General features: G+C 31.0%; 2 protein-coding genes across 3 annotated transcripts; one reads left to right on the top strand and one right to left on the bottom strand.

Moving 5' to 3' along the window:
- Positions 1 to 3357: 3357 nt before the first annotated feature.
- On the top strand, positions 3358 to 7216 carry LOC108982363. 2 transcript variants are annotated; one of them, XR_004802567.1, is made up of 4 exons: positions 3419 to 3725; positions 4892 to 4915; positions 6256 to 6653; positions 7100 to 7216. XR_004802567.1 is itself a non-coding variant. In XM_018953713.2 (3 exons), exons 1-3 carry the CDS (start codon positions 3533 to 3535, stop codon positions 6600 to 6602), a joined length of 564 nt encoding a protein of 187 aa, XP_018809258.1. In that variant the 5' UTR covers positions 3358 to 3532; the 3' UTR covers positions 6603 to 6992. The 2 variants fall into 2 exon arrangements, 1 of the variants encoding a protein (XP_018809258.1); XM_018953713.2 differs by lacking the exon at positions 7100 to 7216 and having other exon boundaries at positions 3358 to 3725; positions 6256 to 6992.
- A 951-nt stretch (positions 7217 to 8167) lies between these two features.
- On the bottom strand, positions 8168 to 14164 carry LOC109011639 (fatty acid hydroperoxide lyase, chloroplastic). Its single transcript, XM_018992924.2, has 3 exons — positions 13614 to 14164; positions 9081 to 9462; positions 8168 to 8934 (listed from the first exon to the last, which is right to left on the bottom strand). Exons 1-3 carry the CDS (start codon positions 14052 to 14054, stop codon positions 8288 to 8290), a joined length of 1470 nt encoding a protein of 489 aa, XP_018848469.1. The 5' UTR covers positions 14055 to 14164; the 3' UTR covers positions 8168 to 8287.
- Positions 14165 to 14637: the final 473 nt, after the last annotated feature.

Genomic DNA, 14637 nt, shown 5'->3' with positions numbered 1-14637 from the left:
TGCTACGGTGCGCCGTCGCACGCCGTCGTGCTCGACACCGCCGCTCTCATTCTCTTCCCCTCCGACCGGCGTCCATTCCCTTCCAATCTCAGCCCCTCTCGTGCCGTTGTTAACCGCCACGAGCGAATCCAAGCCGCGGCCCGTCCGATTCTTCGTCGCCTCCAGTGCGCCGCCGCATGCCGGCGTGGCTAACACCGCCCCACCCATTTTCTTCCCCTCCGTCCGGCATTCCCCCCCTTCCAATATCAGCTCCTATCGTGCCGCCGTTAAACGCCACGATGAATCCAAGCCACGACTCTCGTTTTTTTTTTTTTTTTAAATTTTTTTTAATTTAATTTAATTTTTTTGATAGGAGCGGCTGTGTCTTTATTGTGTTTTATTGTGTTTTATTTCTTTTAATTTTGAATTATGTAAAGATTGAATTCAATTATTACATTTCAGTATAAATCTATTTTTTTCCTTTTATTAATGATTTTTTTTAATGATTTATTAAAAAATAAACTTAAATATTTTTTTTTATTTCTGAATAAATTGAATAGTTTATTAATTAACCTGAAATTAATTACACTATTTGAGGTAAATCTATAGTTTCTAATGTACTATAGTTTATTTAATTCTTTTTATAGGAAAATAATAGGGTTACTATTCTCCTACTACTTATTTACTACTCTTTTTATATTTGATTTTTTTTAATTTTTTATTTTACTTAATGGTTAAGAAATTAATTATTAATAAAATTATATATATTTTTAATTTTTTCGATTAAGGATGTTAAAAAAATACTTCAAAGAAAATGATAAAAAAATAACAAACTTGAAATTAACTATAAATAGTAATTGGGTAGTAATAGGGTAGTAACTCTATCATTATCTTTTTTAAATGTAAATGATGAGACTTTATAAAATATATGATTAAATTATTTAATATTTACCATTGTCGTTTTGAATTTTAAAACTGACACATTATATATTTATTTTGGAAATAACAAATATATAACATGCACATCCAGCTATAATTATTAAGAGTAATAATAGTAGGTTGGTTAATATAATTACAAATTTTCATAAGGAAATAAATTATAACTTCTTAATAATTTAAAAATATAATAAGTCATTATTACTATTTTATTTAGCCAAGTGTGAAAATGTTAAATAAATTAATGTTTTTCATTGTTATTATTTCTTATAGTGTTTCTGTTTTAATAATATTAAAAAGAGTTATGAAAACTTTTGAAGTAAATTAAGATGATCTAGTTTGCATTCTTAAATTAAGAGCTAAACTACCTTTGAACTAACGCAATAATTTAACATTATTTGTAGTGTTAAATAATATAGTCTAGAATATGTTAATATATATTAGAACATTTTTTATTTTTTCCTTCTCCAAAAATTTATATAATGTTGGACAGAGTTAGATGAGATGAAATTTTATAAAAAATAATTGAAAGAGAGAAAGAGTTAAATAAAAAATATTATAAAATTAAAATATTATAAGACACTTAGATTATAATTTTATAATATTATTTTTGTTTTGAAATTTAAAAAGATAAATTATATTTTATTTGAAATTTGAAATTTTGAGAAAGTTGTAATGATTATTTTAAAAGTTTTGTATTTCAGTTATGTTTAAAAAATAGATGGGATATGATATGAAAATTTTGAAATAAAATCTATTTTCAAATAGACTTTTATTTGAAAATAAGTAAGGGATGAACAGTGTTCTTATCAATTTCTCTCTCTCTTTTTTCCTGTTTTTCTCATAAAATTTGGTTCTCTTATGTTTTTGCTCTTTTGCAGATTAGGTGAGTTTGGATACTATGGTTTTTTTTTTTTTTGATAGGTTAGATCCTAATTGAGATGAGATTAGTTGAAATGAAAATGAAATGTAAAATAAAATATTGTTAGAATATTATTTTTTAATATTATAGAAACATTAGCCTTTTAAACAAGAGATTTTGGTAAGCTTAACCAAACAATATTTTATTTTTAGTAAAAGAAATAATCTTAATTTGCTTATGGATATTACATTTCATTTAAGTGCATTCAATTCTTGAGTTTGCTGCCTAACAAGATCCAAGATTCTCACTATTGGATATAATCATTGATATTAGGGTTTATAATATGAGATAAAAAGGAAAATTAGTCAAAAATCCTTACTCATATGCTGCTTGTGATAATATGATGATTTGCTTTACACAATGATTCTATCTGAAGTTGGTCATATTTTATTGTCTATTATATATCTCGCAGCATTTAATGGTAGACAACTGGACACACGTGCAGCGCACGTTGTCCTAACTAGTATATATATATATATATATATATATATATATATATTTATATATATGAGATTCTAAAAGAAAAGGCACTTGTATTTTTTTCTATTTCTTTCTCCAAAAAATTCTCAAATACTTTTTTTTACAGAAATCCTACCTATCATCTACATACCACATATCAATATATGATTTATTATTCTTATCTTTTTATTTAAACACACATATTTATACATTAATATGTATGTGTTTAATTTAGTATGTGGTATAGGGAAATATAATTTTTTTCTTTTCTTTTCTTATAGTATTCACACCGAAGAGTACATAATTGTACACCATAGACGAGCCCATTTCCCCCACCTTAATATCAGGGAAAATTATACTCATCAGTTTAGCAATAATAAAATAAAAATAAAATAAAATCTAATGTATAGTATGTAGTATTGGAGTAATGAATAGGACTCTAATATAATATGATATAAAAATTTGGGGTGGCTCTACAGCCGAGCCACCGTTGGGAGCTCCCAATGGGGGCTCCCGATGGTGCATTTCATCTATATTTTTTATTTATTTTTTACTTTTCTTTCACATGCATTTTTTAATACTATTAAATATGTTTTTTTAAAACTTATAATATCATAACAAAATATTTCTTTAATCATTAAGTCAAAAAGATCCCAACGCATGCCTCCAACATAAAGATTAGCATTTTCAAAAAGAAAAATTCTAAATTTAAACCTTACATTCTGTATATCACTTTAAAATATATATTTTTATTTATTTATTTTCATATTTCTTAATATATAAAATATAAAATATGAAATATAAAGATAAAAAAATAAAATTATATATTTTTAAGTGGTGTGTAGAAATGTGAGATTTCTGTATAATACACCTCTTTTACTAATACAGAAATAATTTAAATCCGAATTTGTGTTCTAGATGGTTTTTTTTTATTTACTTAATGATTAAATAAATATTTTTTAATAATATTATAAATTTTTTATTTTTTTAAAAAAATATTTATAATAATTAAAAAATATACTATTCAAAATATTTATTCGACTCACTTTTTCAATAGCTGTAGTATATCTCTTATAATTATTTTTTATTTAAAAAGTAAATACTAAATAGTCGTGATAGTTAAGTGCGAAGGAGAAGATGAAGACGAAGACCACATAGACGAAGACCAGCTGAGTTACGCTGCTGCCGACAACTGCTTCTCTCTCTCTCTCTCTCTCTCTCTCTCTCTCCCCGAATATGGGTATGAATAATCCAACGGTGTTGAAGGTGGGGTTGGCGGTGGTGGGGCTGTGCATAGCGGGATACATTCTCGGGCCACCTCTCTACTGGCATTTCATGGAGGGATTAGCTGCCGTCAGCCACTCCTCAAATTCCTGCCCTCCTTGCCAGTGCGACTGTTCATCTCAGCCTCTCCTCTCCATCCCCGAAGGTACGTTTTTTTTTTAATCCCTACCTTCCAAAATGTCTCTTTCCTTCCTTAGATCTCTTTGCTTTTCTTGTTCGATCTGCTAGAGGGAAAAAAACCCAAAAGCAAGGTTCGTGTAGATCCCGTGCATTGAAGGAATAATACGATTGCTTACACCGTTTAATTCAATGATTCTCCCTCTCTCTCTCTCTAAAATTCTTGATGAATAATTGGCAATGTGTAGATTTACGGAAACTATAGTTTGAGATATAGATATTTGTTAATTTCTTTAGAAATCCCGTAGTTTCTTAGTGTTTGCTTATCCGGGTTTGTTTAATTTTGAGTTGTGGAGCACTGAGTCATCTCTCTTTAGTTGCTAAGGCTTTGATGTTGCTTTCCTAGCCTTTTCACTTTGTGACCCAAGTCTTCCTTTGTGTCCAATTCGCTCCAGATCTATGTTAAATTGTGTTGATAAATCGTATTTGACTTCTCTGATATGAAAATTAAAGTTTCTGCATTTGCTGGGTGTCATAAACCCCGGATTTGAACTTTTCAAGGAGTTCTCTTTTTGCGTATGAAATCTTTTTAGTTTTTGCGTATTGATAAATGCGATTTTAGCCCCTTTTAATACAGATACTTCGAAAACACTGACCCAAAAAGCCAGTAAAAACCGAACAAATTCAGATACGCATTGATATCCTTGCTTATGCTAGAATATATTGATTTTCCCTTGATATCCTCATATTGAGGATTCCAATCTAAAACGTTCCAACTATGCTTTGAAAAATCCTCAATCCCAATCCATTCTCCTTGCAGTCAATGTCCAACAACACCACTGTATGCATGTAATTTGAAAGGCGTGTAGCATTTTCCTTCCTACATTTCAAATCTTGCAAAAGCCAAATATTCTATATATATGAAGAACTAGGCTTGAATTTGACTGGTTTTAACTTATCAAAAAAAAATCTGACTGGTTTTAGATCTCTGGATATGAGGGGAATTCCCGCAATCTGACTGTGTGAACGATAGACTCACCCAGATTTCTTATTCCCATACACCTAGTCTGTCTGCAAATTGTCAGTTACTTGCTTCATGGATTATATAATGTTTGATATTCTGCTCCTACCTTCTGATAATTCTGATAATGAAGCGTGCACTTAATTCGGGTTCTTTGTATGTACTTATTGCAGGATTGAACAATGGTTCTTTTGCAGGTTAGTTTCTGTTTCACGAATTGTTTATGTTTCATGAATCCCGAATGCAAATTTTATTCTTAATAGTATTCTCATAAGCATTTGCATGGTAGAAATGGAGAACATTTTATCTCCTCCTTCCAGTTACACAGCATGCAGTTTCTTGTTCATGATGGATCACTATTCTGGATTGTACATTCTTACCTGGTTTAGTTTAGTTTCTGTTCTTTTAATATGCCGTTTCAAATTTACACCTTCAAACGCAAAAGGGGTATTTATTAAGGATCTGTTCTAATAAAGCTTTTTCCTGATATCACTAGCTAGCATGCATGTGCAATAATGCTCTGTTTTGAAAACTGAGATACAAATATTCCCTTATTACTTACTGAAAGCAAACAATCCTCTCTAATAGTCACTTCTACACTTTACAGTTAATTCAGATTGGTATCAGGGGACACAGAAAATAAATCTTTCCTGTATTTTTTTTTTTAAGACATTTCGTTTGAATACATTTTGTTCTTCCATCCTTTTTTTTTCTGAGATAATTGGGTCTAGTTACTTAAAGAAGACTGGAAGTGTAGCATAGGAGAATATTTTCATTCAATGAACTATAATTCCCGGTAATGTCCCACCTTTTGTTTTCCCTATTTGTTTTTCTAGTTTTCATGTGTATGATTTTTGGTATTGTCCTCTTATAGTCTTTTGTGGTTATAACTATGGTGAAAGTGCATTTGGCATGCCCAATCTACCACCTTTTTTTCAATTTGAACTTCAAACTACTAAGCATCAAGTTGCAATCCAAACTGCCACATTTTGGCAATTGGCACCCTTGATCACAATATTCATTAATCTTAACTGTCAAATCTTAACCAAGGGTGCAAATTCCCAAATAGTGATAGTTTGAGGTGCAAATTAAAATGGCAAAAAAGCACAGAAGTGGAAATTTGGAGGTGTAATTTTTTTTTCCCTTAATTCTACTTTTACATTGGAACAAAAGGATTTCCACATTTTTTTTCTATTGGAGAGACGAGACGGGTAGACAACATAATGTTTATGTGGAAATACTTAAAGCCATTGATATTCCTGCACGATTTGTTATTTTCTTACTTGGCTTACAGCCTTACACTGGCATCCCATTTTGGAAAACATATCACCTAACGTTTACATGTGATGTGATGTAGCTGATAATTGGTGTCAAATACCCTGTATGTTCTCATTCTCATGCTTTCAATTAACTCGAGATTGGTTGTGGGAAATCAGTTAGCAATTAGAGGATGATAATGAGGATTTGATGGGATCGAATCTCAGTTCTTTTGGTAATCCTATTTTTTTTCTTTGTTGGATCTGGAATATATAATCAGATTGTGCAAAGCATGACCCAGAAGTGAGTGAAGACACTGAAAAAAATTTTGCGGAGCTATTGACAGAGGAACTGAAGCTTCGGGAAGCTGAGGCTTTGGAAAATCAGCAGCGTGCTGACATGGCTCTTCTTGAGGCAAAGAAGATTACATCCCAGTATCAAAAGGAAGCGGATAAGTGCAGTTCAGGTATGGAAACATGTGAGGAAGCAAGGGAGAAAGCTGAAGCAACATTAGTGGCTCAAAAGAAACTGACAGTGATGTGGGAGCTGAGAGCACGTCAGAGAGGATGGAAAGAAGGGATGGCCAACTCTCATACTCAAAATCAGGGAAATGTCCAGACTTCATAGAAGCTCAATATTCGCCACATAAGGAACAATCTAAGGCTGTTGTTCTATAAGGTGAATCTCTATGCTGGTTGTGATAAATTTTCACTAGGGGTCACATTGTTTTCATGATTCTGTTCATCATCTTAAGCTATCTAAACTATTTATTATTATTTATAGTCAAATATAGAAACTTGTCACGAGGCTTTTGCCAATAGCACAAACATGCACAGAGTTCTCTTTTTCTCTCTCTCTCTCTCTCTTTTTTTTTTTTCCTCACCCCCCAAGTTTAGTTAAATGTTTCATTTGTAAGACTCACAGAGTAGAGACTGCTATATTGTTCATTCTTATTTCAAAGCAAACCAAGAATTTGTGATTAAATGTCAAAATAGATGTCAAATGTTTATCCCTTTCTTTACCAAATATGCATACTGTCACTGCATGTAGCTTAAAATCCAGCAATATCATGCATGATTGAATTATTGGCATTCTGATCAGATCGACGCCTTCTTATTGTACAGATATCAAATATGGAAATTGGATCTTCTAGCAAGGGTTTTTATATACTGTTAGCTACATCCGAATGCTCTATTATTCGCCGGTTTTCTATAACGGAATTGTGTTGTGGCTTGTGATCACTTTTTTCTATATATCATTTAAGAAAACGCTTAGATTAAGGATAATTAACAAAATTAACTCGCCATTAGTAAAAGATTTTCAGGGTGGGATGAGTTTGCTATAGCATGTTTCAAGATGTCAAATGGTCAGTTATCAAGTACAAGCTTCAAGCTATATATATATATATATCATCATGCTAAACGAGTCGAGTTTGAGCACGTAGCAGATAGGCAAGCTTTGTTCATTTAATTTTTATATGAAGAGTTCAAACTTATCATCGGTTTGTTTTTATATTTGAATTCAGTTTATTTATTATTCAAGAGAACTTGAATTCGTTCATGATTTACTTGTTTATATTAATTAATACTTAGATTCCTTTTAAGTCTCAACTATTACTGAAATGGATGATACCATAATGTCTAATGCTGTTCATCCACTTCATTACCCATGTTTATCCCTTCTTTATAAACTAGAAAGCCTTCATTTCAATTACAAATTGAGAAATATTTATGACCCCAAAAGCTACGAAAAGTTATTAGGTATTTTTTGAGTGTTGATGATATGGTACTCTCGTCCTGTCCTATCACAACTAATTAAAATTATTTATATAAATATCAATTTTAATTAATATACCATCCAACGATAGGTGTGAGTATCAAAAGTTAAATAGGAAATCTTGGCCGACCATTTTGGCCAGTTAGATTGATGGCAACTTTCCAATAAACACTCTTATATTATTCATTCATAGTTGTGGACATCACGAGAAATATTTTAGTTATAAAAATATCTTATAAAAATAAATTCATAAATTATAATTAATTTATGAATTTATTTTTATAATTTATGAATTTATTTTTATAAGATATTTTTATAACTAAAATATTTCTCGTGATGTATTACGATAGATTATAAATTTATTTTTATTATAAAATAAATCTAATATATTATAAAAAAATATATCAATGTATAGATTTACTTTTATAATATTTCTTTCATTACTTCTCTAAAATAAATATGTCTGCTTGCTTCTTCTAATTATTTTAGAGAAAACTTAAATGCCCACAAACAGCTTATCAGAATCAATCATAACCTCACTTTGCCTTTTCAACGGCTGTGATCGAGCTTGAGTCTCCAACAATCGAATCATACCTACTAAATATGTAAGCGACAAACAGAGCCGCTGTGAGGACCACGTAGTCCTTTGCCGCACACTGTTTATTTGACGCGCTCGGTGACCCGGTTTGCGGCCCGTTGGACCAATACAAGTAATTCAGTAACTCGGATCCTTTCTCATTCGTGAACCGGTCCGGTTTAAAACTCTCCGGTTCATCGAAAATCTTTCCGTCTCGCATCACCAACGGCTGATACCCACAGAGTAGCTCACCCTTTTTGATGTTGTATACCGAGTCGTGTGAACTCAGTTGGAAATCTTTTCTGGCTCGGCCGTATTGAGTCGGCACAGGCGGGCTGAGTCGTAGGGTCTCATACACGACTGACATAACGAGTGGCATCTCTTTTACCGAGTCGAAACTCAGAGTCGACCCACCTTTTTCTTTCACCTCTTTTCTTATCTTTTCTTGTAAGCCAGTCTTGTCACTCACTATTCTGCCCACTAAACCCGGTAGAAAAACCGAGAACCCACCAAAGGCGTTGAAGCCCAGAATGAATAGCAAATTGTGAAGGCTATCTTCTGTACTCAGTCCAAACTCGGTCTCCCCTCTTCTTAGTACTTCCTTACCTATATGAAGACACAAATAAAAAAGTGAATGAATTGATTATCATGCCATTCCATGTCGGAATAGAATTTTCTCTATTTTATGTAAATTACAAGGTGTTTTTGTTTTTTTTTGTGTGAAATATTGAGTAGTAGTTTATAAACAATACCTTCTTTTTTCACAAAGTCACATAACTTCTTGTAGTCCCCGCTAACAACGAAGAATGGGTATGCCCAAGAATGCAAGAAGATCTCCTCTAGAGGCTGAAGGACGCCAATCTTCACAGTGGGGAGAAGCTGGACCGCGAGCCAGCGGTCGAGCATGATGTAACCGGAGTCAGCAATTTCTTGGGAAACAGAGGGATCAGCTCCGATGAGGGATTTCATGAGGAACTTAAAGACGAACTGTTGGAGAGGGATTAGGTAGCTGGCACTGCCTGACTTGGAGATCGTCGACTCGATGCTATCCCACATCGTCTCTAGGCTTGCTAACACTTCACTGACCCAGGTTCTTGAGCCTTGTTTTAGGATGTCCATGGCAAAGTTCTTAAGCTGCATGCAGCAATATGCATGGAAAAATTAGTGGTGGTCATGGTCAAGGTCGTAGTCGGTACTACTGCTAAAGTTCGATGTTTTACTTAATAAGACTATAACATATTAACAATGATCATTTACTTTGATCACTTGAAATGTATTCATGAATTTGACCATAGTGATTCAAATGTTATAAAAATATTGTCAGTTCAACATAATATTATTCAAATTCGCTATAACAATAATGGCTGATCTTTACTATTATTAAGTTAAATGAACTATTATAAGTGTTAATTACTTTGATTAATCAAGAAGTCAATATATTAAATGATCAATGTCTCAATAATATTGGGTGATCACATGAAAGTTTTGTAGAACATTAAGGTCCCGTTTGGATTGAGAAGTAATATCAACTCATATCATCTCATCTTTACAATATTCTAACAATACTTTATTCTACTTTCAACTCAACTCATCTCATTTCAACTTTCAATCCAAATGGGGCCTTAGAAATTCATGATTCAAAAATCATATAGATATCCATTTTAGGCAAATTAATGAGAAATATGGTCGTTGTAACCTAGATTCAACAGCTTATTAAATTTTTTATTAAATTAATTTTCTTTGAAAAACAAAATTAATGATAATGACTTACTAGAAGCTTGAAGAATAAGATGAGATAAAATTTTTATGAATAATAGTACGATGATTTGTAAATAATAGTGAGATTATTTGAGTTAAGTATTTATTGAATTTTAGAAAAAAAGAAAAAAAAAAGTTCAATAAAAAATAATATAAAGTTAAAATATTATTAAAATATAATTTTTTTAATATAATTTTTATTTTAGAATTTGAAAATTTTGAATTATTTTTTATTTTTTGTTTAAAAATTTAGAAAAATTATAAAGATTAGTTTAAAAAAATTATAATAATTAGTTTGAAAGTGTTTATGTTTAATTGATGTTTGAGAAGGAAATAAAGCGCAATGAGATGAGATATGATGGAAATTATTTCCAAACATCCCCTTAAGGCAGTGATTATATTCACGACTTTTCTCGCCCTTTTTTATTTTATTTCTACAAAGAGAGGACGTATCTGTGAAGTCAGAACCCATGAGTACCCCACGCTCTCTTTTGTTACTGCAAAGAGAGGGCATATCAATTGAACTACAAATTAACCGATCACCAAACTATATATATATTATATATATATATATATATATATATATATATATAAAAGGAGTGCTAAAATGGGTGGCAGACTATAATTGCTATTTTGTGGTATTTTTGCACTGTGAATTAGTACATTTTCACAATTCTTCTAGTTCTTGTGGTTTCCTAGCTATTCAAGCTTGGGGCACTAAGAAAATTGTCATGTATGATTTCACAAGATCGAACATGAAATTAATCTTTAGATTCTATATGTTTTTTAGATGGGATTTTTTTGGGTCTGATGTGTCTTGCATGGCTCATGCGTACTGTACATAATTGATAAATTGATTCTTGATAAGATTTTTGCAACTAGCTAGGTTATGTACGATCATGTTCAATATCATGTAATTTTCGGTCATATAAAATGTTGTAACATGCATATATTATTGGTCCTACTAGTGTTCTTGATTTCTTAAAATGCTTTTTATCTATATTTTATGTTATAGTTTATAATAAATAAATCACCTAAAATTCATAATTGATATATTAGTACATATATACAATCTTTGATCAGTTTGTAATACATGATCCTAAAAATCTATTAAAACAAGATCAAAACATTCAATCAAAAAGGAGAAAATTAAAGAACAAACATGCATGCTCATGTAGATCGACCTACCTACCTAGCTATTTATTAATTATCAAATCTCACATTATATTGGCTAGCTATTCAAGTGTTCAACTTATCTCTGATGTATTGCCTGCAGCTACAGATCATAATCCTAGAAGACCTTAATATCCCATCATGCATTGAGACCTGATCATGATCTGAACCCATGCCATTTTATGCAGAAGAAAGGATAAGCTTTTAGAATGAGCCTTGAAACCAGATCTTACAAAAATAATTTCACAGACTAATGTGATCGGTTTCATGTAATTCGTTAGATCTACTTTACAATAAAAGTAATTTTAAAATTTGACGAAATACCATATCATGTCACATCAGTTTGTGAGATTACTTTTGTGTAATCTATTTGTGACTAGAAGATTTTCCTTATTAATATGAAGGGCAATACTAACTGTACTCACAAAATTTATATATCCACGTGGCTCAGATTAAAGCTGTGAACTTGGGAGTTTTAATTAGGAAAACTATCACATGTCATGCTAAATTGATTACTTTCCTAAACAATTATTAGAGCTAGCAAGAGCCATTATATATGGTCATGGAATCCGACAAAAGAATATCAGTTCATACTGTAATGGCTTATATATACGACATATGAATCAGCCAAAAGAACAATGATATATACTTACATATGAGCGGATCGATCTGCACACGATTTACAACGAAAGCTTGAAATATAATTTTTTGGGGTCAGTTTGAATCTCAAATTCATCTCAATTTATCTTATCTAATCATTACAACTTTTTCAAATTTCAACACAAAATTTAATAAACAATTCAACTTTTTAAAATTTTAAAAAAATAATAATATTTAAAAATAATATTCTAATAATATTTTATTTAATTTTTAATTTTTCAATTCAATATACAAACGCAGCTAATAAAAATGTAAATAAAACTGTAAATTTTCAATCTTTCCATATAAATCCCATGCAACTTCCCCATGTCCCAACCATTTACGTACTTCAAAACCACGTAGAAATATATGTAGATATTTGAAAAAAAAAAATGGAAATTACGTACTGGAGCCAAAATGTTGTATAATAATCGTACGTGTGATTTTATCTATTTTCTAATAATAATTTATTCACTAATTATAAAATACTGTCACGTCAATATTTATGTATGTATATATACATATATTAAATTATTTTTATGAATTAATTATATAATGATGATGTGACTGTCCTGCTGTACGTGTTACAATATAGCTGTAAAAGCAGCGTTCTTCATAGCCAAGAAAATAGTTGGTGGACCACCTAAAATTTGAATTATTATGGTCCCACTGGTACCCATCTTAATTTCTTTGGCAGTACGTACTGTCCTGAAGCTTTGATATGCACTGAAAGAAGGGTCATTTCAGGCCTACCGACACGTGTCTAATTCTTTTTTTTATTTAAAAAAATATTTTTTTAATGTATTTTTTTAATATTATTAAATATTTAAAAATTTTTACAATAACATTAAAAAAATATTTCTTTAGCCATTAAATAAATAATAAATAAATATAAAAACAGTCGAGACACATTGTCGGTTTTTCGTTATCCCAAAGTAAGTGAACCCATTATTTAATTATTAAAATAATATTTATATAATTCTAGCATATTCATTTTAAAAAAATTAAATAAATATAAAATTCATATAAAAATAAAATAAAATTTTTAGTAATAGATCGATTCTCTTATAATAAATGTGCGAGAGAACTGTTTTTAATATTACTTGTGATATTTTCAGACAATTTTTTTATGGAAAGGTTTTATGTAAACGAGTTCGCACTAAAATCGCACACCGATTCTCATATGTAGTTCTAGGCCTTGTTTGTTTGGAAAATGAATAATTCTATACATCAGCCTACACACTTCACACACCATACATTCAAATTTTTTTTTTTTTTTAAATCTCAATACACTAAGTGTGTTGAGTGTGTGATAAATAGTAAGCTGATGCAAATATTTTTCTTTTAAAAAATATCTTATCTCATCTTATTTCATCTCATCTAATCATTACAATTTTCTCAACTTCCAATACAAAATAAAATAAACAATTCAATTTTTTTAAATTTTAAAATAAAAATAATATTAAAAAATATATTCTAATAATATTTTATTCAACTTTTTAACTTTAATTTCATCTCATCTCATTTCTAAAAACATACGAGCCCTTAAAAAGATTCATCTATATTAGTAAAAAATATTAATTTTTTTAAAGAATTATATGAGATTTTTTAATGGATTTGATCCTCTTAGAGTTTGTATCAACCATTTTCCAAAAGTTAAGGATGGAGAGGAAAAAGTTTCAAACTACTGGAGAGACAAAAGTAAGTAAACATACATGGGAGTGTTGTGGCTCAGAAGTATCAAGGTAAGCGCAAACCCTAACATCCCCAGTAAACTTGACACTGGGCATGAAATCACCAACGAGGATGTTCCGCTTCTCCACAAGATCCATGTCGAAGAGGTGCGAGAAAGACTTGGTGTCGAGGACAGCTACAACGTTAGGATTAACGTTGGTGAAGAAGGGGAAGGAGGGAGGGACGTTGGTGCGGAAAACCGTGCTCTTGTACTTCTCAATTCGCTTCCTGAAGAAAGTTTCGGGGCCTTGGAACCAGAAGTAATCGAGGCGGTCGGAGATGGGGCCTAGCAGTGGCCAGCCATGGCTGCCGGGGATTGTGCGCAGCGGTAGAGATGTTGGCGGGCGAGACGAAGATAGAGGCGATTCTGAGGACGATTGCAAGCCTGGTGATACGCTCATCTTGCTGCTGGAGATCATCATTATAGATCGAGGTGGATATTAATTAAAAGTGTTTTGGGTTTTATGATCGGTAGTCAATTAGGGGACTCACGAGATGCTGCAGCTTGCTGTTATATATATTTATACAATTTTTTTTTTATAAATTTTAAGAAGAGGATGGTATTTATATATATATATTGAATCATGTAGATAATGCTGGGGTGGACAAGAAATTGCATAACAAAAAAAATGTGCGCATTTCAAGGCCTTGAAGAAAACGCTTTTCCGTGTCCATGTAAGACAAAATAAATGGCGCATGCTATGACCTGTTGTGGCCTTCCATCCGCGTTTTTATTTTTCGTAGAAGGATATTTTGGAAATTTAAAATATGAAATATTTAATTAAATAATATAAAATGCTGAATTAGAATTAAAACTCGACTCTTGTTTCAAAAATCTAAATTGATAGGAATAGATTGATTTAATTATTTAGATTTTACTTTAATACATATTTGTGGATCAGATTCTTTCTCAATAATTAAGCTTAACGTATAAAATATCTAATTAAATAAAATGATGTGTAAAATCAAGAAACAAATAAAAAAAAAAAGTGGAACCCTCTTTCT

The sequence above is a fragment of the Juglans regia genome, chromosome 10, assembly GCF_001411555.2.
Source record: "Juglans regia cultivar Chandler chromosome 10, Walnut 2.0, whole genome shotgun sequence".
Taxonomy (NCBI): domain Eukaryota; kingdom Viridiplantae; phylum Streptophyta; class Magnoliopsida; order Fagales; family Juglandaceae; genus Juglans; species Juglans regia.
Note: the sequence above shows the minus strand (reverse complement) of the source record. Positions and strands in the feature narration are given on the sequence as shown.